Source organism: Alexandromys fortis, unplaced genomic scaffold (genome assembly GCF_014885135.2).
Source record: "Alexandromys fortis isolate MF-2015 unplaced genomic scaffold, M_Fortis_MF-2015_v1.1 scaffold_20, whole genome shotgun sequence".
Taxonomy (NCBI): Eukaryota; Metazoa; Chordata; class Mammalia; order Rodentia; family Cricetidae; genus Alexandromys; species Alexandromys fortis.
The window spans coordinates 6134201-6157994 of record NW_026067903.1 but is presented as its reverse complement, the minus strand read 5'-3'; the positions used below and the strand labels follow the sequence as shown (position 1 = coordinate 6157994).

General features: G+C 43.5%; 1 protein-coding gene across 1 annotated transcript in view; it reads right to left on the bottom strand.

Annotated features, from left to right (window-relative positions):
• Fam178b (family with sequence similarity 178 member B) overlaps nt 1–23794 on the bottom strand; it is a 126458-nt gene that overhangs the window by 86264 nt on the left and 16400 nt on the right. The window contains exons 2-4 of the mRNA XM_050134692.1: nt 9704–9991; nt 8314–8375; nt 6242–6355 (exon numbers count right to left, since the gene is read on the bottom strand). Of these exons, the coding sequence (XP_049990649.1) occupies nt 6242–6355; nt 8314–8375; nt 9704–9910 (383 nt within the window). The 5' untranslated portion in view covers nt 9911–9991. The remainder of the gene's footprint in view (nt 1–6241; nt 6356–8313; nt 8376–9703; nt 9992–23794) is intronic.

Sequence of the window (23794 nt, the reverse complement as noted above, 5' to 3'; positions counted from 1 at the left end):
TTGCTTTGTAGCTCTGGCTGTATTACTTAGCTTAGTCTTGCCTTGAACTTTCAGTGACTTTCTTGCCTCTGCCTTCTGACTACTGAGAAAACAGGCATGTGATATTATGTCTGGCTTCTTTCAGGCTTTTTTTTTTCTTTTTTGGTTTTTCGAGACAGGGTTTCTCTGTAGCTTTGGTTCCTGCCCTGGAACTAGCTCTTGTAGAACAGGCTGGGCTCGAACTCACAGAGATCTGCCTTCCTCTGCCTCCCGAGTGCTGGAATTAAAGGCATGTACCACCACCTCTCTGCTCTTTCGGAATTTTTTTTAAAAATATTTATTTATTTATTTATTATGTATACAACATTCTTTCTGTGTGCATGCCTGAAGGCCAGAAGAGGGCACCAGACCTCATTTCAGATGGTTGTGAGCCACCATGTGGTTGCTGGGAATTGATCTCAGGACCTTTGGACGAGCAGGCAATGCTCTTAACCACTGAGCCATCTCTCCAGCCCTCTTTCGGAATTTTTTAATCATCTATACATGGTGACTCCCAACGTTGCCTCTTCCAGCCACCTACATGCTCCCCACTTTTTTTTTGTTTGTTTGTTTGTTTTTTTGAGACAGGGTTTCTCTGGTTTTGGAGCCTGTCCTGGAACTAGCTCTTGTAGACCACTGTGGGATCTCCAGGTAGGCAGTATATAAACTACAGAGGACACCACCTGTTGTCTGCTCCCAAACCCTTGATCCCTGGGAGAGAGAAATACCCATCTTCTGTACTCAGAAGTCTCTGTGCTGTAGGGTAAGTACAGGAAAAGAGCCATTTTAATCTTTATCCGCACATGTTCTCTGTCCATGGCTCCCTTCTTCTGCCCCCTTTCCACCAGTCTGTCCTCAATACAGGATGTCATTCAGATTGTGTGTCAGATCAGTAGCTGCCTGCTCAATTTGAACAGAAAACTCCAAACCCAGCACCCACTTTGGTCCCTGACCTGTGTCCCTGCACTCCCTCACTGCTACCCAACATGCCAAGTGTGCTTGCACCGAGGGCCCAAGCCTGGCTCTCACTTTCCGAAAGACCTTTCCTAACCCCTCATCCAGTGACACTCTTCCCAGCATTCCTTGCATCTCCTTCCCATATTATCCTCTACCATCAGCCCTTTTACATAACTTGTCCTGTTTACTGCTTGTCTCATTGAGCTGAGAGTCAGCAACATGAGGGCACAGAGCTTGGCACAAGCTGACAACAAACACTGATGGGAGGTGAATGAGTGGATGAACGAGCAGGCAGAGACATGGATGCCTGATGTTGTATAGACTGAATGCCTGTGTCCTTCCAAATCGCCTACAGTGAATCCCAATCCCAACGTGTCAGTCGTTTCCTTCATCAAGGAGATTACTGTCATTGTACAGAGAACCTGGGTTGGGACTATAGCTCAGTGGAAGAATGTCTGCCTAGGTCCAACCTCCAGCACTGGAAGAAAAAACTCCAAACACACTCAAAACATCTCAGAACTCAGAGAGGCCTAAAGCCCTCTTCCTTTCATCTGAGGACAGGAGAGCTCTCACTACAACTGACAGACTGGCACCTTGACCTCTGACTTCCAGTCTCCAGAATCTACTTGGAAAAGCAGATTTCTAAGAGCTGGGCATGGTAATGAACGCCTTTAATATCACCACTCAGGAGGCAGAGGCAGGTAGATCTGAGTTCAAGCAGGCCTGGTCTACAGAGCAAGTTCCAGAATTGCCAGGGCTACGTGAACCCAAACAAAACAAACAAACAAAAAAGCAGATTTCTGCTGTTTCTATGTGCCTAGTTCATGGGACTCTCATAGCAGCCCTAAAGGGTTAAGATACATGGTATGTTATCACTGTTCTATTGCTGTGAAGAGACACCATGAACAAGGTAACTCTTGTGAAAGAAAGCATTTAATTAGGGGCTTCCTTTCAGAGGTTTAGTTTATTATTATCTTGGCAGAGAGAGAGAGAGAGAGAGAGAGAGAGAGAGAGAGAGAGAGAGAGAGAGAACACACAGACTGGACCTGCCAGGGGCTTTTGAAATCTCAAAACCCACCCCCAGTGACACACCTCTTTTAACAAGGCCATACCTCCAAATCCTTCTAGTCCTATGAAAAAGTTCCATTGTTTGGTGACTAAGCATTCAAATATATAAGCCTACGAAAGCCATCTTATTCAAACCACTATATTCCACTCCCTGGCCCCTATAGATTTATAGTCATATCATAATGTAAAAATGTATTCAGTTGCCGGGCGATGGTGGCGCACGCCTTTAATCCCAGCACTCGGGAGGCAGAGGCAGGCGGATCTCTGTGAGTTCGAGACCAGCCTGGTCTACAGAGCTAGTTCCAGGACAGGCTCCAAAGCCACAGAGAAACCCTGTCTTGAAAAAACAAAACAAAAATGTATTCAGTCCAACTTTAAAAGTCCCCAAAGTCTATCACAGTCTCAACCCTGTTTAAAAAGTCCAAAGTTTAAAGTCTCTTCTGAGATTTATGGCAATTTCATAAGTGTAATCTTCTGTAATATCAAAATCAAAGAGCAGATCACTTACTTCTAACATACAATGGCACAGAATACATGTTACCATTCAAAAGGGTAGAGAGGGGAGGGAGCTGTGGTGCTATTCTTGTTTGTCAACCTGACCATATGTGGAGTGGACTACAGATCCAGAAGAGAGGGCACCCCTGTGGGAGATTTTCAGCTTGGTTTGAAGTGGGTGACTGCACTTCTAGTCTGGATTTTTGAGGTAAGAAGACACAGACTGTGATCTGGATATTAAGGCAGGAAGACATAAGCCTTTGATTTTGATCTAAAGGCTGAAGACACAGGTCTTTAATTCAGATCTTAAGGCAGGAAGACATCCTTAATATGGGCTATGACTTTAGCTGGAAGTCTCTACAAGGACATATAAGAAGGAAGCCTTCTTTCTTTCCCTGCTTGGCCTCGCCTTGCCAGCACCTCCACTGGCATTGGAGCCTGCTTCGTCGGGATCCCAGCACATACAGAAGACCAACTGAGATACCCAGCCTTGTGGACTGAGCAACCGCTAGATTCTTGGACTTTCATTTCACAGCTACCAATTGTTGGATTAGCTGGATTGTTAAGTCAGTCCAATAAATCCTCATACATATATATATGATATCATAAATATATATATGTGTGTGTGTATGTGTGTCTCAAGAATCATTCCATAAATTCTGTGACTCTAGAAGCCCTAAGTAATACAGATTTCTGTATCAGCAGTGGTTCTAGAGAAGCAGAAGTATAAGGATGAATCTTATCCTTTTTACATATCTGGGATAAGCTTTTCAATTCATCAGCACCTTCAGCTACTGAAGTCTCTCTAGTCATGCTGTTTCCTGGGAGCCCAGAGAGTACCGAAAGCCCATGGCATGAACTATACTACAAACTTAAAGAGATAAATGCATTTGATTATCCTGAGTCATCCATTGTGAGTGGCAATGGAGTTGCTGACCTGTATATGAAACTTCTGACAGCTTGGGGGAAATGATGTTTCTGTCTGGGTAAACTGATAGAGGATAGGAATGAGCTCTGGGATAAAATTAACTAACTTCAGAATTTGGTGAAGGACTATAAAGAACTTACTGATAAGATTGATAAGGAGGGGGGGCTTTAGGTACACATAAACAGCTTAAAGATTTCTAAGTGTGCCCTGGAAGGGAACCTTATCTTAAGCAATCATAGAGCTCGAGAAAATCAAACTGAAGTCCTTTTTATAAATTTGGCTGAATTATATAAAAAATTCAAGACCCAGGCTCAGAAGGTGTCAGTGGTTAATGGAAGGGCATTAACTGGTCAAGAATGGGGTGGGGACGTGTGGGAGGACCCTAGTAAAGCTGAGAACTTTGAGCCCCCAGATTCTCAAGAGTTTATCCCACCTGAGGAAGTAGTACTCTCAGCCCCACCCCTTGAAATACTGCCTTTTTCATTTTTCACTGAGGAAATTAATCCTTCATTGGCTGCTAAACCAGGAGCGAAGGTCATGCCAGGAAAGAGAATACTGATGACTCCCATTGATAGTTGCCTTAGACCCTATAACCAGACCTAAGGCAAAGCAGGCTCCTAAAGGGGAAGTAGGAAGTACACTCAAGGAGGAGGGGCACTATACTACTAAAGAGCTTAATGTGTTTGCTAATTCATTCAAGCAGAAGTCTGGGGAGTACGTGTGGGAATGACTCTGGGACTTTCTGTCCATAGCCAGCCACTACTGGATTAGCTGGACTGCAGCCTGTAAGTCACTTCAATAAATTCCCTTTAGATATGTATTCATTCCATGAACTCTGTAACTCTGGAGAGACCTAGTACACAGTGAGTAGAATGAGGAAAAACTGGACCAAAGCAAGTTGAAAACCAGCAGGGCAAACTCCAAATTCTTTACCTTCATGTCAAAATGTCCCTCATATATCCAAATCTGTTCAGCTTTGTTGACTGTAACACATTTCTCTCTCTTGGGCTGGTTCTACACCCAGTCTGTAGCTCTTCTTGGAATGTATCCCATGACTCTGGCATCTCCAACATCATGGGGTTTCTGATGAAATCCAGATTTTGCCTTCACAGATTCATGCAATGCCTCTTTGGGTCTTGATTCAGGGACACCCCTGACACACACATGGTCCCAAGTGACTTTCTTAGCCATGGAGGGAGATTCCATAACCCCTTTCTTGTATTTTTGACCCTAAAGCCAGAACCATGTGGTCAAAGCTGCCCAGTTCTGCTGCTTGCTGGGGCTGGAACTCGGCCCCTCATTAATCACACTCGCTTCAGCTTTCTGTGGTTGGTGATTCTGTCATTGATTAAACTTTTCTTTAACTCCTTTTCTGAGTTGGAAGCTTAGCTGGGCGGGGTCTTGCCCTGAGGTCACCACTCCCTTTACAAGGTATGGCATCAGGCTATTTTTTTAATCTCCTTGAGAACTGGATTCAGCTCCACTACATTTCCTAGAGCTCTCATTCTCCTCAAACTGTAAATTTTTTATTTTTCGTTGCTTAGTTTGCTCTTTTTCACTCTAGATCTGCAGAAGACTGGGCACTAGTAACCAAGCAGCAGAGTCCATACTAGGCTATCTTGAAATCTCTTCTGCCAGTGCCATTAATTCAAAACTCTTCAATTTAGCTTCAGGCAGATTTTTCAGTCAGGGACAAAAAGCAGCTAAATTCTTTGCCAAAATATCACAAGAAATGTCTCTAGGTTCCTTACTAATATTCTTCCCATCTGAAGCTTCTTGAGCTGATTTCTACAGTTAAAATCACCCTTACCACACTGTTTTTCATGCTCCTATTAGGATGGACCCTTAAGTCTCACTTTCTAGTACTAAGTCCCAATGTCTTCTGTATTCCTCCAATGAACAGAATGTCTGTCACAACAAAACTTCACTCCCGGTACCAACTTCTGTCTTAGTCACTGTTCTATTGTTGTGAAGAAACACCACGACCAAGGCAACTCTTAATAAAGACAGCATTTAATTGGGGGCTTGCTTACAGTTTTAGAGGGTTAGCCCATTAATTATCATGGTGGTGAGCATGGTGGGGACATGTAGGCAGGTGCTGGAGCAGTAGGCAAGAGCTATATTCTGATCCACAGGCAGGCAGACACACACACACACACACACACACACACACACACACACACACGCGGCTTGCCATGGGCTTTTGAAACCTCAAAGTCTACTCCCAGGGACATAGTTCCTCCAACAAGGCTGCACTTCCTAATCCACTAATCCTTATAAAGAGCTCCACTCCCTGGTGACGAAGCATTCAAATATATGAACCTATAGGTCCATCTTATTGAAACCCATCACACATGGAAAACATAATATCGTAAAGACAGATTCCATTGTAGACCCCAGGCATCTGAGGCCTCATGGTGTAGATGAATTCGGCCCTCCCTCAAACCAAAGGCCAATAAAACCTGAGCCAGACAACAGCGCTGATGGCCATTCCCCCAGTGAGAGGAAGATGAAACATTTCATGTGGCCATAGTCTCCTCTCTAAAGGCAGTTTTCAGTTAAGTCTGTGGTTTTTGTGTAGCTATTTCCACACGAGATATGGTCCTAGGAACCTGGCTGATAACTGGGCTGTTTGATGACCTCTGTGTCCTAGAAGCCCAGCAGCGCTGATTGGCTACTTCTCAAATTAATGAGTGTCTGTGGCCATAAGAAGAGGAAGTGGCACAAATTGCTGGCTGAAATTCTGCCCATACCCATAAGAGGCCCAACTCCTACCTGTGCTCAGGTGTGAGCACCGCCTCTCTGTAGTCTTCATCACCTTCAGAGGAGTCAAGCTTGGAATGGTCCTGCCGCAGTAGCTGCTCCCACTTCTGCTCCATGGCCTGTTCTCTTTGTGGGGGAAATGAGAGCGTGAGCCGGTCATCAGCACTACCCTTTCTGCACCCATCTCCACAGGCTGCAGGGATTCTCCCCATCCTCTAGAACATGGCAGGCCTAGGAAGTGCCAGGTTACTTTCCTGGTATCTAATATCTACTTCCTGAGGGGTGGAGTTCTATGTCTCTAGTGGGCAAGGCTGAAAGAAGGCAGCTTTGGCTGCACAGCGTTCAGCACGTTTTCATTTGTGATCTTGTTTGAACATATCAGGGCTCAATCACATGATGAGAGGACGCTTGTACCCCCTGGTCCTCGGCAGCCCAGAACCTTCCCTCCCATTATCATGGACCCTTGGAAGAACAATTCCATTTCCTGCCAAGGTCCTAAAAGCAGCCTTATACCTGATCATTTCTAGTCCATGTGACTGGTTCTCTCATGTCACATGTCTAACTCTTCAATCCCCAACCAACCTAGAACCTAGCAGGTCGGGACGTAAGACCCATCAGAAGCTTGGAGCCCTCCATAGGCCCTCGCTCTCTCAGCTCTGCTGCATTCTCACCATCACCCCACTCCTCGAGGACAGTCTGTGCATGCACAACAACATACTCTGGCCCCATAGGACGCTTCTGTGATTCAGCAGGTGTTTGGGTCCAACCAGTTTATCACGTCATTGCTTTGTCTCCTACCACATCCCTCTTACCTGTCAGCACCCAGAGTTCCTGTCACAGCCTCCCAGGAGCAGCATGGCCTGTCCTATCTGCCTTTACAAGACATCACCCCTCCCCCTGCAAGGTTCAAGGACCAGCCTGCTATTTGGGGCCCTTTCTTAGCAACTTGACAATATGGAAAATACCAGATTCAAGATATGTCCCGGTGAGGATAGTAATACCATTAACTCCTACATCAAGTCTCCATCTCAAGATATGTCCAGGTGAGGAGCGTGGCACCATTAACTCCCTACATCAAGTCTACATCTCAAGCAACAACGACAACTAAACAATAGTCCTGAGATATTAAAAAACAAAACCACAGAGGAAGGAGACAGATTGATTCTGAGAGCAGACAGAATGGATAAAACTAGGGAAAACAACTGTCCATCCCATGAGTATCCCTAACTCTACTCTGGGCAAGCATGCAGGGCTGTGAGTTCTGAGGGCTGTGAGTCCTGACCAAAGATCCTGTGAAGACAGGCAGGGATGCTTCCAGCAGCAGTTAGGAGGCAGGAGATCAATGTGCCTGTGCCTGTGCACAGACCTGCATTTAGTCTATGTGTACACATGCACACAGGAAGGACGGAGAGGAAAGAATTAGGTCACGAGAATAATGAACAATCATCTGCTTACATGCCACCAAACGGCAGGTCAGCCAGCAGGCCCACACAGGAGCAGCTGTTCCTGGCCACTTCACAGCATGAGGAGTCGGCTGGGCACAGGAGGAGTCTGCAGTCCCACTCCAAATGGCCCCTCCTCCTCCCTGAGAGTCACACCAAAAGAGACTGACAGGTGCTGGTCGCTGACACCAGCTAGGAGACTTCGACTTCTGACCAACTTTTGCCTTCAGAAACTGCAGAGGGGAACAGTTCTCTCTGAGCAGTGGTGGTGCTGTGTGACAGGAAGAAGGCCAGCGTGACCAGATAACGTGAGAAGGAAAGGAGGCCAAAGTTGCTGATACAGCACAGGACAGAGGCCAGACTCAGGCCGAACCACAGCTGTCTTCTTTTCTATGGCCCTCTGACGGGACACCCTTGTGCCATGAACTGGGTAAGGGAGGAGGCTGGGAGCAAGAGGGACCTGGGATGAGGGCTTTGATCCTCATATAGTTGGAGGCACCCGGCCCTGGACCTGACTGTGAGCTATGTTTCTTCCTAGTCAGAACACACAGGGTAGGCCATGCCTGCCAGGAAGGCTGCCCCACATCCCCACAGGGAGCTGCCCTGAGCCCTCAGTCTACATTTGTGTCATTGCATGCTCACCTCTTCTCTCGCAGTAAGTAGTCTAGGTTGTTGACATAGCACTCCGAGCCCCCAGAGGAAATCTGGAAAGACAGGACAAAGGCATGGGGAGGATTTGGCATGAATGTATTCTGCTCGCTTTTCTGAACCGATGATATGGTCACATGAGTTTTTAAAAATTCAGAATAATGAAGGGTCTCTCCCAGTACCTGGCTACAGGCAACCCCAGGTGAATGTGCTTGTGGGCTTTCAGGTGTTGCTATACCAGGACAAGCAAGCAGTAATTTCATCAACCCCTGTAATTCAAACAGAATATGCCACACGTCTCATCCTGCACTGTGCTCTTTCCAATCAGAAATACATCTTGAGAGTCATTTCATATCATTGCCAAAGAGATTGTGTATGTGTGTACATGTATAGGTATTTGTGTGTATGTGTATATATGCACATGTGCATGTGTGCGTAAGTGTGTGCATTGGTTTGCAAATGTATGTGTGTGCATGTGTGTATATATGTGTGTACAGGTTTGCGTATGTATGCATGTGCATGTGTGTATACGTATATATATATGTGTGTGTGCATGTGTATGTATCTGTGTGTGCATGTTATATGTTCAATTGACATTGCCAGGTTGTTCTTATACATGACTAGAACACAATTCATTAGTTCTCCAGTGGCAGGCATTTAGGCTACTGACAATCTTAGGCTACTGGATATAATTGAAACACTATGCTTGGAATAAATTTCCTGAGTCTATGGGCCCTTAAGCGTCCCCCACTGTGCTTCCCACAGGACCTCCCTGAGTCTCCATTTAGGATCTCTATTACTGCACTCCAGTCAGTCTTTGTGTGCTACCAAGCCCAGATCCTGGCCCTGAGGTCCTTCGTTGCTGCAAGATCGGCCCCTAACCTTAGACATAAATGCCATGGGGGCCCCCATGCAGAAATGGCATTGAATCTGGTGCTACCCCCGGCTTTCATCAGGAAGACTTAGGAGTAGAAACACGGGCAGGAGTGGAGCCTGGCTTGAGGCCTGCACGCTCAGCTGTGAGGGCCCTTGGGCTGGGGAGAGGTTAGATATATAATCAAGCAAGAGTTGGGCAGGGGGCTAAGTGCACAAGGAGAGTTGGGGTACGGCTATGGGAAGGGGCAGCCAGAAAGGGTGGGCTTGTGGGCAACTAAGAGGGGTCACTAAAAAGAGGCCAATGATCTAATCTACATGGGAAGTAGAAAAAGACAAGATCTCCTGAGTAAATTGGGAGCATGGAGACCTTGGGGGAGGATTGAAGAGGGGAGGGGAGAGGCAGGGAGGGGAGCAGAGAAAAATGTAGAGCTTAATAAAAATTAAAAAAAAAAAAAAGAGGCCAATGAGGTAAAGTCGAGGTGGTGGGGGCGGGAAGAGGCTTACTTACCTCTGGAGTCACAGCCTGTTGACTCGGACCTGCCATGCTCCAGAACAGTTCCTCCAGTGAGGCCAGCCCTACCTTCTGGCCTGGGGGCTTCTTCTCCAAGTCCTTATGTGGTCTCCTGTGAAGCTGAAGTACCTTCTTGTTCTTGTTCAGGAACTCTATAGGTGGTGGGCTCCAATCAGTGGGGAACGAGTCTCGAGGCATCTGCATCTTGGGCCTCTTCAATGGTCTGGGAGGAAGAGCCACCGTGGAGCTGGAGAGCGGTTGCACTGAGCAGAGAAGAGCGTGGTCCTGAGTTAGGAAAAGGACAGGCAGGCACAACAGTGGCTTGAGCCCCTGTGGATATGAAGGAGTACTATGGTGTCCCCATCTACCCCATCAGTGTCCCAGACATTAAATCACACTGGGTATAGAGAGGGACGATTTGGAATTGCTATGTATTGATTGTAAGGGTAATAATTCCTCCATCATGACGCCTTTGGCCCTGCCCTCATCATGTTTCTACCTGAGCAGGTAATGCCTACCTCCTCAACAAGGAAGGCAAGCAAAGTCTTCTGGTCCTGGGCATCTGAAAAGTTTGGGATGCTCTGTCCTCAACGGAACTCCTTGACAGGTGAGGTGACCTCCAAAAGAAACCTAAAGACTAAATCCTTGTGTTTCCCAGAAGGAAGGGCCTGGTTCCCAGGAGGAATTCCTTCTCCAGGACTGTTACAAGGAGTAGGCATTGTGCCTGAGAGATAAACTGTATTCTAAGATGACATCATGTCCCACATCATCCTGTCTGAATTTAGGAACTCCTATTCCAACTGGTACCATCCTGTTTGTTACAAGAGGTGGGGCCGGGTGACCTGGTCTCTACCATGTCTCAGACTTGACAGTGGTTGGAGGCTCACATATTTTGGTTGAGTGCTGCTGGGAAGGACCAGGATCTGAGGGACAGGTCTGGATGAACTGCAGTAAAGGTGAACAGCTAGCGAGAGCCTAGAACCCAGCAATCAAATAACGCGACAGTTTACACAAGTTTACTCTAAACCAACTAGGATTCATGCTCCACAACAGTGGAGAAAATTCAAATCAATATAACTGGGATATTTTACTCAAAACATTAAATTTTTAAGACCTAATCAAAATATATAAAAATGATTACAATGATTATTGACATGTGAGAAACAGATTAATACTTACACTTAAAAAAGCTTATTTGGTTACATCAAGGAGGCTCAGCTGGGAAAGATGTTTGCTATGTAAATTTGGAGAGACCCGAGTTCAATTCCTGGGGCCCATGTGAAGGTGAGAGAACCAGCTCCACAAAGATGTCTTCTTTGGGGCTGGAGAGATGGCTCAGTGGTTAAGAGCATTGCCTGCTCTTCCAAAGGTCCTGAGTTCAATTCCCAGCAACTACATGGTGGCTCACAACCACCTGTAAAGAGGTCTGGTGCCCTCTTCTGGCCAGCAGACATACACACAGACAGAATATTGTATACATAATAAATTAAAAAAAAAAAAAGATGTCTTCTTTGTCTGACCTCTGTACACAAATCATGGTATGCATGCGTGCACACAAATTCATGTATACACACAAATAATAGAATACATTTTAAAATGACTAATTTCTTTTCTTCAATGTTTGTCTTTCAAGGCAGGGTCTTACTATGTATGTAGCTCTGGCTGTCCTGGAACTCACTATGCAGACCAGGCTGGCCTTGAACTCCAGAGATCCATCTGCCTCTGCCTCTCAAGTGCAGGGTTAAGGCATGCACCACTACACCTGGCTAAATGGCTTATTTTTTAGGGATCAATCTATCAATTGAGCATAACCACACACAAAAATGTCTATACTCTGGAGTGACATCAACACTGAGTGCCTCAGGAAACCCCTAACATATGGGCCATCACAGGTCTTTATGAATTAAGCTGGTAAAACTCTCAGAAGGAATAATTCATGAACTATGAAGATTAATTAAAACAACAAAAAAACCCAAAACAACAAACAAACAAAACAAGCAAAAAACTAACAGCAGCCAGATGTAGTGGCTAAGCTATTCAAGAAGCTGCAGCAGAAGGAATACCTGACCTCAGAAGTTCTTTGCCATTCTAGGCAACAAAGCAAGACTATCTCTTTAAAAAAAAAAAAAAAAGGCAAACAAAGGGGGCTAAAGAGATGGCTCACTGGTTAAGAAAATAAGAACACTCACTGTTGACAGACCCTCCAAGGAGCACCAGAGGAGGCCTGAGTGACCCACCCATCAGGGAGTCAGAAGCAACCCACCTGGGAGCAGTGAGCTACTGCAACCAGGGCCTCGCCTCTACTTGAGGAATGACCATCTGAGCCTTGGGCCCCTTGCATCTGGAGGAAATATCACCCGAGGCTCTGCTCTGTCTAAACCTGAAGGAGTGGTCCACAGAGCCACAGCCTCCAAATACACCAACTAGAGGAAGAGAGACCTCCTGAAGCACAGGCTCCATCTATACCGATTGGAAGAAGACATGGGTAGACAACAAGGTAAGAATACACTCAACAACATAAAGAGCAATATGGCACCACCAGAAACAGTGGCTCCACAACAGTAAGATATGAATACTCCAATGCAGATGAAGCAGAAGAAAATGACCTTAAAAATAACTTCATGAAAATAATTGAGGGGGCTGGAGAGATGGCTCACAGGCAAAGAGCACTGGCTGCTCTTCCAGAGGTCCTGAGTTCAATTCCCAACAAACACATGGTTGCTCACAACCATCTGTAATGAGATCTTCTTTCCTCTTCTGGCATGGAGGTATGTAGGCAGGAGGAACATTGTATACATAATAAGTAAATAAATCTTAAAAAATAATTGAGATCCTTAAAGAGGAAATGAAAAATTCCCTTAAAGGAGGAAAGGAAAAGACAAAAAATTGGAAGAAATAAAAAAACCAGGAAAAAAAGCAATCAAACAGGTGAAAGAAACGATTCTAGACTTGAAAACTGAAATAGAGACAAAAAAGAAAACACAAACTGAGGGAATTCTAGAAATGGAAAATTTGGGTAAACAAACAGGAATTACAAATGCAAGCATAACCAACAGAATACAAGAGATGGAAGAGAGACTCTCAGGTGTTGAAGATACAAGAGAGGAAATAGATTCATTGGTCAAAGAAAATGATAAATCTAACAAAAACTTAACACAAAGTACCCAGGAAATATGGACACTATGAAAAGACCAAACCTAGCCTGGCGGTGGTGGCGCACACCTTTAATTCCAGCACTCGGGAGGCAGCAGCAGGCGGATCTCTGGGAGTTCGAGGCCAGCCTGGTCTACAAGAGCTAGTTCCGGGACAGGCACCAAAGCTACAGAGAAACCCTGTCTCGAAAAACCAAAAAAAAAAAAAAAAAAAAAAAAAATCATAGAAGAAAACTTTCTCAACCTAAAGGACATGCCTATGAAAACACAAGAAGCTTGTAGAACTCCAAATAGACTGGACCAAAAAAAAAAAAAAAGTTCCCTCACCATATAATAATCAAAATGCAAAAAATACAGAATAAAAAAAATATTAAGAGATGTAAAGGAAAAAGGCCAAGTAACATAAAAAAAGCAGATCTATCAGAATTACGCCCAGCTTTTCAATGGAAACAGTGAAAGCCAGAAGGTCCTGGACAGGTGTTATATAGGCACTAAGAGACCACGGATGCAAACCCAGACTACAATACTCAGCAAAACTTTCAATCACCATAGACAGATAAAACAAGTATTTCATGACAAAACCTATTTAAACAATATCTATCCATAAATCCAGACCTATAGAAAGGACTAGAAGGAAAACTCCAACCCAAGGAAGCCAACTACTTTCATAAAAACACAGGCTATAGATGACCTCACAGTAGCAAATCCCAGAGAAGGGAAACACACACACAATACCACTACCAACAACAAAAACAAAAATAACAGGAACTAGCAATCACTAGTCATTAATATCCCTTAATATAAATGGACTCAATTTGCCTAAGACACAGGCTAACAGATTGGATACGAAAACAGAATCCATCCTTATCCTGCAGACAAGAAACACAACTCAACCTTAACCTTAAAGACAGACATTACCTCAGAATAAAGAATTGGGAAAAAAATCTTCCAATCAAATGAACCTAAAAAAAAACCCAAGTTATCCTAATATCTAACAAAATAGACTTCAAACTAAAATCAATCAAAAGAGATAAAGAAAGACATATTAGTCACAGGAAAAATCCATCAAGAGGAAAGCTTAATACTGAATATCTATGCCTCAAATACAAGGGCACCCACATTTATAAAAGAAACACTTCTAAAGCTTAAATCATACATTAAACCCCACACACTAATCGTGGGAGACTTCAAAACCCTACATTCACCACTGGACAGGTCTGCCAGAAAAAAATTCAACAGAGAAATAAGAAAACTAACAGATATTATGACTCAAATGAACTTAACAGACATCTATAGAACATTCCACCCAAACACAAATGAATATAACTTCTTCTCAGGACCTCATGGAAAAATTGATCACATACTTGGTAACAAAGCAAACCTCAACAGATACAAAAAAAAAAATTGGAATAACCCCATGAATTTTATCAGATCGCCATGGCTTAAAGTTAAAATTCAACACCAACACTAATTACAGAAAGCCCACAAATACATGGGAATTGAACAATGCTCAACTGAATCATCAATGGATCCATGAAGAAATAAGAAAGAAATTAAAGACTCCATAAAATTCAATGAAAATGACTGAACAACATACCCAAACCTATGGGACACAATAAAAGCAGTACTAAGAGAAAAAGTTCATAGCACTAAATAACTACATAAAGAAGCTGGAAAAATCCCACACTTAGTGAGTTAACCGTACACCTGAAAGAGCTAGAACAAAAAGAAGCAAACTCACCCAGAAGGAATAGACAGTGGAAAATAATCAAATTGAGGGCTAAAATCAATAAAATAGAAAAAAAGAAAACAATACAAAGAATCAATGAAACAAAGACTTGGTTCTTCGAGAAAATCAACAAGATTGACAACTTTTATCCAAATTAACCAAAAGGCAGAGAGACAACAGACACTGAGGACAGTCAGGGAATCATCAAGTCATACTTCAAAAATCTGTACTCCACAAAATTGGAAAATTTAAAGGAAATGGACAACTTTCCGGATAAAGTACCACATACCAAAATTAAATCAAGACCAGATAAAAATTTAATAGATTTACAACCCATAAGAAAATAGAAACAGTCATCAAAAGCCTCCCAATCAATAAAAGCCCAGGACCAGGTGGTGTCAGTGCAGGATTCTACCAGAATTTCAAAGAAGCGATAATACGGATATTCCTCAATTGTTTCACACAACAGAAACAGAAGGAACACTGCCAAACTCTTTTTAAGAGGCTACAGTTACCCTGATACTAAAACTACACAAAGACTCAACAAAACAAGAGAATTACAGACCAATCTCCCTCATGAACATTGATGTAAAAATACTCAATAAAATACTGGCAAACCTAATCAAAGAATACATCAGAAACATCATCCACCATGATCAAGAAGGCTTCATCCCAAAGATGCAGGGATGGTTCAACATATGAAAATCCATCGATGTAATCAATCTATCATATAAATAAGCTGAAAGAAAAAAAAAAACAAGATCATCTCATTCGATGTTGAAGAAACCGTCGACAAAATCCAACACCCCTTCATGAAAAAGGTTTTGGAGAGGTCCATGAACAAGGAACATTTCAAAACATAATAAAGGCAATAAACAGTAAGCCAACAGCCGGCATCAAACTAAATGGAGAGAAACTCAAAGCGACTCCACTAAAATTAGGAACAAGACAAGGTTGTTCACTTCTCTCCATATCTATTCAATATAGTTCTTGAGGTCCTTGCTAGAGTAATAAGACAACAAAAGGAGATCAAAGGGATACAACTTGGAAAGGAAAAAGTCAAACTTTCACCATTTGCTGATGATATGATAGTAAATATTAGGTGACCCCAAAAATTCTACCAGGGAACCCATACAGTTGATAAACACCTTCAGTAATGTGGCGCGATACAAGATCAACTCAAAAAAAAAAATCAGTAAACCTCCTAAATACAAATGATAAAAGGGTTTAGAAAAAAATCAGAAACATCACCTTTCACAATGGCTACAGACAGGATAAAATATCTTGGGGTAACTCTAAAAAAACAAATGAAAGACCTATATGACAAGAATTTTAAATCTTTGAAGAACAAAATTGAAGAAGATTTCTGAAAATGGAAAATGAAAAAAATGATCATGGATAGACAGAATTAGCATAGTAAAAATGGCAATCTTACCAAGAGCAATCTACAGATTCAATGCAATGCCCATCAAAATCCCAGCACAATGCTTCACAGACTTCGAAAGAACAATACTACATTTCATATGGGGAAACAGAAAACCCAGGTGAGCCAAATCAATTCTGTACAATAAAGAAACATCTGGAGGCATCACCATCCCTGACTTCAAGCTCTATTATAGAGCTATAGTAACGAGAACAGCTTGGTATTGGCATAAAAAAGACAGGAGGACCAATGAAATCAAATCAAAGATCATTATATTAAAGCACACACTTATGAACATCTGAATTTTGACAAAGAAGTTAAAAATATAAAATGGAAAAAAGAAAGCATTTTCAACAAATGATGCTGGTATAATTGGAAGTCAACATGTAAAAGAATGCAAATATATCTATATCTATGGCCATGCACAAAACTCAAGTCCAAATGGATCAAAGACCTCAGCATAAATTTATCCACATTGAACCTCATAGAAGAGAAAGTGGGAAGCACACTTGAACCGATTGACATGGGAAACCACCTCCTAAATATAACACCAGTAATACAGACACTGAGAGCAAATATTAACAAATGGGACCTTCTGAAACTGAGAAGCTTCTGTGAAGCAAAGGACATGGTCAATAAGACAAACAGCAGCCTACAGAATGGGTAAAGATCTTCACCAACCCCACACATCCAACAGAGAGCTGATCTCCAAAATATACAAAGAACTCAAGAAACTAAACATCAAACTACCAAATAATCCAATTAAAAAGTGGGGTACAGCTCTAAACAGAGAATTATCAACACAAAAATCTCAAATGGCTGAAAGACACTTAAAGAAATGTTCAACATCCTCAGTCATCAGGGAAATGCAAATAAAAAACAATTGTGAGATACCATAGAATGGCTAAGATCAAAAGCACTGATGACAGCTTATACTGGTGAGGATGTGGAGTAAGGGCAATACTCCTCCATTGCTGGTGGGAGTGCAAACTTGTACAGCTGATGTGGAAATCAGTATGATGATTTCTCAGAAAATTTGGTATCAATCTACCTCAAGACCCAGCAATACCACTTTTGGGCATATACCCAAAAGATACACAATCACACCACAAGAACATTTGCTCAAGTATGTTCATAGCAGCATTATTCGTAATAACCAGAACCTAGAAACAACCTAAATGCCCCTCAACCAAAGAACAGACAAAGAAAATGTGGTTCAATTACACAATGGACTACTATTTGGCAGTAAAAAACAATAACATCTGTAAATTTGCGGGCAAACAGACGAAACTAGAAAAACCATCCTGAGTAAGGTAACCCAGACCCAGAAAGACAAAAATGTATGTACTCACTCACAAGTGGATACCAGACATAAAGCAAAGGAAAACCAGCCTACAGCCCACGGCCCCAGAGAACAAGAACCCTTTTCCAGAAACAGAAGCAGATGCAGAGATACACAACTAAACAATGGGCCAAGCTCTAGGCAAACAGAGTGTTGAGCGATAACATGGACAAAGGGATTAAGATGGTGATGGGGAAACCCACAGAATCAGCTGGCCTGAACTAGTGGAATCACTGATTCCAGACTGACAACTGGGGAACCTATACAGGACCAATCTAGGGTCCCTGAATACAAGTGACAATAGTGTGACTTGGGCAGTATATGGGGTCACTGGCAGTGGGACCAGGATCTAACCCTAGTGCAGGAACTGACTGTGTGGAGCCCACTCTCTATGGAGAGATACCTTGCCAGCCTAGACATCGGTGGGGAGAGGGCTTTGGTCCTGCCTCAAGGAGGTGCTGGGACAAACTTCCCAAGGGTGGCCTTAACTTCTCTGGGGAGTGGATGGGGGTAGGGTGGGAGGAGAGAGGGGTTACTAGAATTGGTATGTAAAAAAAATAAATTAATAAATAAAATTTTAAAAAATACTCACTGCTCTTGCAGAGGACCTGAATTCCATTTCTAACACCCACATTAGAGCTCATAACTACCAAAAACTCCAGTTCAAGGAGATCTGGTTCCCTCTTCTGATCTCCACAGGCATCCATGTGCATGTGGTGCTCATACATACGATTAGGCACACACACATAAATAAAATTTAAAATAAGATAATCTTAAAAAAAAAACAAAATAACCAGGCATGGTGACACAAGCTGATGTGGGAGTGTCGTATATATCAATCTGTTGCTTTCATTGGTTAATTAATAAAGAAACTGCTTGGCCTGATAGGTTAGAACATAGGTGAGTGGAGTAAAGAGAACAGAATACTGGGAGGAAGAGGAAGTGGGGCAGATGCGATGCCTCTGCTCTCCAGCCGACCCAAAATGGATGTAGGCTAGAATCTCCCTGGTAAGTCACCACTTCATGGTGCTACACACATTAATAGAAATGGGCCAAGCAGTGTTTATATGAATACAGTTTGTGTGTTGTTATTTCGGGGCATACGCTAGCCAGGTGGCCGGGAGCCGGGTGGCAGGAACGCAGCCCGCAGCTCCTACAACAACAAGCCTTTAATCCCAGCACTCAAGAGGACAGAGGCAGGTGGCTCTCTCTGTGAATGAAGCTACTCTGGTCCATACAGAGTTCCAGGCCAGCCAGGAGACCTTGTCTCAAAAAAATAAAACAAATAAAAATGTCACTGTCAGCTGGTTACAGGACTAAGTGGAGATACTCTTCAGGGCTGATCGTCTCAGGTCCCCAAATGTCCAAAGCCCAGGGACTGGATGAGCAGACTTAGAAACATATGGCTCTAAATCATAGACATAGGGGCTGTTATCCAGGTCAGAGATTAAAGTTCCAGACATCTGGGTTATTTTTGGTTTTTCGAGACAGGGTTTCTCTGTGGTTTTGGAGTCTGTCCTGGAACTAGCTCTTGTAGACCAGGCTGGTCTCGAACTCACAGAGATCCGCCTGGCTCTGACTCCCAAGTGCTGGGATTAAAGGCATGCGCCACCACCGCCCGGCTTCAAAAAAACTTTAATTGGAGCTGGAGAGATGGTTCAGAAGAGCACTAGCTGCTCTTCCAGAGGTTCCAAGTTCAATTCCCAGCAACTACATGGTGGCAAACCATCTATAATGAGATTTGGTGCCCTCTTCTGGTGTTCAGGCATACATGCAGGCAGAACACTGAATAATTAATAAATACATAAATCTTTAAAAAAAAAAGCTTGCAGGGAGATGGTGGTGCATGCCTTTACTCCCAGCATTCAGGGAGGCAGAGGCAGGCAGATCTCTGTGAGTTTGAGGCTGTCCTGGTCTACAGAGTGAGTTCCAGGACAGTCAGAGACACACAGAGTACCGTGTCTTGGAAAAAAAACAAAAACTGCTAGGTGGTGGTGGCGCATGCCTTTAGTCCCAGCACTCGGGAGGCAGAGGCAGGTGGATCTCTGTGAGTTCGAGACCAGCCTGGTCTACAAGAGCTAGTTCCAGGAAAGGCTCCAAAGCTACAGAAAAACCCTGTCTCGAAAAACAAAAAAACAAAACAACAAAAAAAAAAAAAAACAAGAAAACAAACAAAAAAGAAAAAAAACTAAAAAACAAAAAACCCAAAAAGCTTTCATCTCCAGCAACCCCACCGCTTAAGTCCCTGCAATCCTCAGCTTCCAGCGGTAGTGAGTGGCGGCAGCAGCAGCCCTGCAAACAGAGACTTCTATATGGGCTCCAAGGTGCTGGGACCCTCAGCCTACAGAGGTCAGTGTCCTTGACAGGAGCTGGTCTTACAGCTGTCAGGCTCAGGGTGTCTCACACTTCTGGCCTCTGAGGCTTAGTAGTTCCCTGGAACTCTTCTAGCAATCAGGGCTGACAGCTCTTCTGGGTCCTCACTGCTTCTCTCCCCACGGTTTCTGCCTGTCACTTCTGGAGCTCTCCCGGTGCCCTCTGGTGGCTGTGCTTCAGAGCAGCTCTAGTGCCACACCCACCCTCTCTTTACGCAGTCAGCTCAGCAAGCTCTTGTGATAATAATAACAAAAGCAGGGCCAGAGATAGCTCAAGTTCCATTCCTGGAATCCACGGAGGAAGAAGAGAAGCAACTCCCAAAGCAGTGTCTGCGAGTGCAGGCCAGAGGCACGGGATTCCTAGAAGCCATAGCTATCTAAGCGGTTGTGAGCCACTTGGCATGGGTGCTGGGAACTGAACTCAAATACTATGGAAGAACTCTAACTACTGAGCAACCTCTCTAGCCTGCCCCTGCCCCTCAGAGATGGTGCACTCTTGAATCCTAGCCCTCGGGAGGTGGAAGCAAGGAAGACCTGGATTTTGTCATCCTTGATTACACAGGGAGTAAAAGGCCAGCCTGAGTTATTTTGAGACCTTGTCCCACAAAAGCACATAACCATACCAAAACAAAGCCACCTCTGAAAGAACAACAGATAAAAAACACTAGGTGATGTGCAAAGACCACCGAGAGAAACCTGGGCTTTAATGCTATAACACGCGTCAGTCAACAAAGGAGAATATCTCCTGAACAGCCTGCTCATCCCAGTCAGCAGGGATGTCAGCACCAGGTCTGGGAGCCCCTCATGCAAATGAAGGACCACACTTGAACCAGTCACAAGTGCTCCTCCTCTGACCTGGGTGAGAACAGAGCTACAGGGTCATTGAGAGTTTACAGAGTCAAGCAAAAGTTGTTTTGAAACAGTTGTGGCTGAGTTAGCATTCTGGAGCTGGGACTACTTCAGCAGCAACTAGCTTTGGCTGCACTGGGTTTACTAAAGATGCGTGTGGAGGGTTCAAAGGTGTGGTGGTGTGGGAGCTCGGCTGGGGGCTTGACTCATGGTCCCTTTGCGCAAGGTGACAGTGCACTAGCGAAGAAGCCAATGCTGTTGATTAGTCACATTTCCTACTTCCTAATGTTGTACCCTATTACACACGTTAAGAGGGGGTGTTGACAGGAGCCTAGGGATACGGTGCAATGGATAAAGCACTTGCTGTGCAAGAATGAGAGCCTGAGTTCAGAACCTCAGCTCCCGTTTAAAAATCTGAATGTGATGGTGTACATCCCGGCTTAGAATATATTAATCACTGAACTAAAGCAACAAAATAAGTGATCAGAAACAATAAAAAGCAGCAGGCTTTATAAAGGTAAGTTAGGAGGAAGAACCAGCCCTGGGGAGCAGGGAGAAGCCGGCTGCAGGAGTTACCGTATTGGCCACACTTTGCAAAACGCCCAGCTGTGCTTGTTTTTGCTTTTTGTTTTTTTCTTGAGACAGGGTCTCTCTATGTAGTCCTGGCTATTCTAGAACTTGCTATACAGATCAGACTGGCCTTGAACTCATAGAGATTCTCCTGCCTCTGCCTCCCAGGCACTGGAATTAAATGCATGCCCCATCATACCTGACTAAATGTCCAGTTTTAACATAAAATTACAAAGTATGCAACGGCAAAACAAACTCCAAGATTATGATCTACTCATAAGAAAGGTGGAAGGGCAGTAGACAGAAAACTACTCCTGAGGAAGCCCAGACATTGGACCTTTCAGAGCAAAGCGTAATCAATGGTCTTAAGAATGTCCAAAGAATTCAGAGACCATGACAAAAAGCCAAGTGAAGCAAGGAGAATGATATGCCACCAAAGTGTCAGCAAAAAGGTAGGGCAATAAAAGGCACCAAGCAGAAACCCTGGAGATGAAAAGTCTAAAAACTGAAATAGAAACTCTGTAACAAAAATACTTTCCAACAAAGACAGAGACAGCAAGACCTCAGAAAAAGGCAGGCAGGAAAATGAGTTGTTAGTGGGCTTGTCTTAGCAGGGTAGCACCTGCTACCAGAAGGAGACTCAGTCCTCTCCAGTGAAGTCTCATGGTTTATCCACACTCAGGATAAGCCTCATGCCCAGGGGTAGATGGCCAACACAAAATGAACTCAGAGGAAATTTTGTAGACTTTTTGTCTCATTTTCCTTTTTTGGAAATTTTTTGTCTTATTGGTTTTTTGCTTGTATATTTTGATGTCCATTTCTGTGGTTTTGCATGTGTTTTTGTTTTTTTTAAGAGCGAGATTAAGAACATAAAGTTGGATGGGTAGGAAGAATTAGAGGAGAAAAACATGATCGAGATATATAATATGAAAAAAACCTTTCAATTAAAAAGGAAAAAGAGAAATCCATGCCTAAACTGAAAACAAACACACAAAATGGGGTATCGGGGCTGAAAAGATGATTCAGTGGTTATGAGCACTGACTGCTCTTCCAGAGGACTGAGATTTAATTCCCAGCATCCACAACCATCTGTAACTCCAGTTCCAGGGGGTCTAATACCCTCTTATGACCTCTGAAGGGATTCCATTTCTGTGATGCAGAGACACATGCAGGCCAGACACCCATACTCATAAAAAATAGTAATAAATGAAAATATTTTAAAATATGGCATAGCAACTAAAGGGAAGTAAAGAGAGGAATGTAAGACAGTGTGTGGTCACTTCTTTTCCTCCTGTCTGGCTTGAAAAGTGGGTGGACAGTGCAGCACTCGTAAACTTCTTCTGACGGACACAACACAGAACGTCATCATTTACATAAAAATAACACCACAAAGGAGGGGAGTCTATAGTTATATTGGTATACAGGCTTTTTGTGTGTTTGCTGTTGGGATGTTTTGAATTTATGGCTTCTAGCCTAGCCTAGCGTCAAATTCTCTATGTAGCCAAGGATGGCCCGATACTTCTGAGCCTCCTCTCTTGGTCTCTTAAGAGTTAGGGTTATAGTCAAGTGTTGCCATTTTTTTTAATAAAGTAGTTTATACAACAATGGGGATTGAATCCAGGTTGGTGGTTTGAATAAGATGTCCCCCAAAGTCTCACATATTTGAATACTTGGTCCCCAGGTAGTGGCTCTCTAGGAGGATTATGAGGTACGGTCTTGCTGGGGAAATATGTCACTAGGGGCAGGCTTTCAGGTTTCAAGACTCTGACCATCTTGAGTTAGTTCTATTTCCTGCTCATGTTTCTAAATGGGAGTTCTCAAATGCTTCTCCAGCCACCTGCCATCTCCACTGCACCATAATGGAGTCTAGCCTCAAATAAACTCTTCCTTCTGCAGGCTGCCTTGCTCATGTGTTTTATCACAACATGAAAAACAGCTAATACACCAGTATTAATAACTAATGTATTAGCAACTAACACATACTGTGCAATGAAGTCTTCCAAATGAGCTTTGTCCTCGGCTTCAGGTTTGTTAAAAAAAGAGAAACAACTCTAGATTTTTTTTTTTTTTTTGGTTTTTCGAGACAGGGTTTCTCTGTGGTTTTGGAGCCTGACCTGGAACTAGCTCTGTAGACCAGGCTGGTCTCGAACTCACAGAGATCCGCCTGCCTCTGCCTCCCGAGTGCTGGGATTAAAGGCGTGCGCCACCACTGCCCGGCAGTAGATTTTTTATTTTAATATTTATTGGTGTTTTGTCTGCATGTATGTCTGTGTGAGGGTGTCAGGAGCCCTGGAACTGGAGTCACAGACAGCTGTGAGCTGCCCTGTGGGTGCTGGGAATTGAACCCCGGTCCTCTGGAAAGCCATCCAGTGCTCTTAACAGCTGAGCCATCCCTCCAGCCCCAAAGATTTATTTTATTACTTTATGTGTATGGTGTGTATGGGTATTTGCCTGCATGTATCTGTGTGCACCTGGTACTCTTGGAGTTCAGAAGGAGGCATTGAATTCCCTGGGACTGAAGTTATAGAAGACTATGAGCCACCATGTGGGTGCTGGAAATTGAATCTGGGTCCTCTGGAAGAGCAACAGGTGCTTTAATCATTGACTCCAGTTGATTAATCATTTTTTAATATTTATTTATTTATTTATTT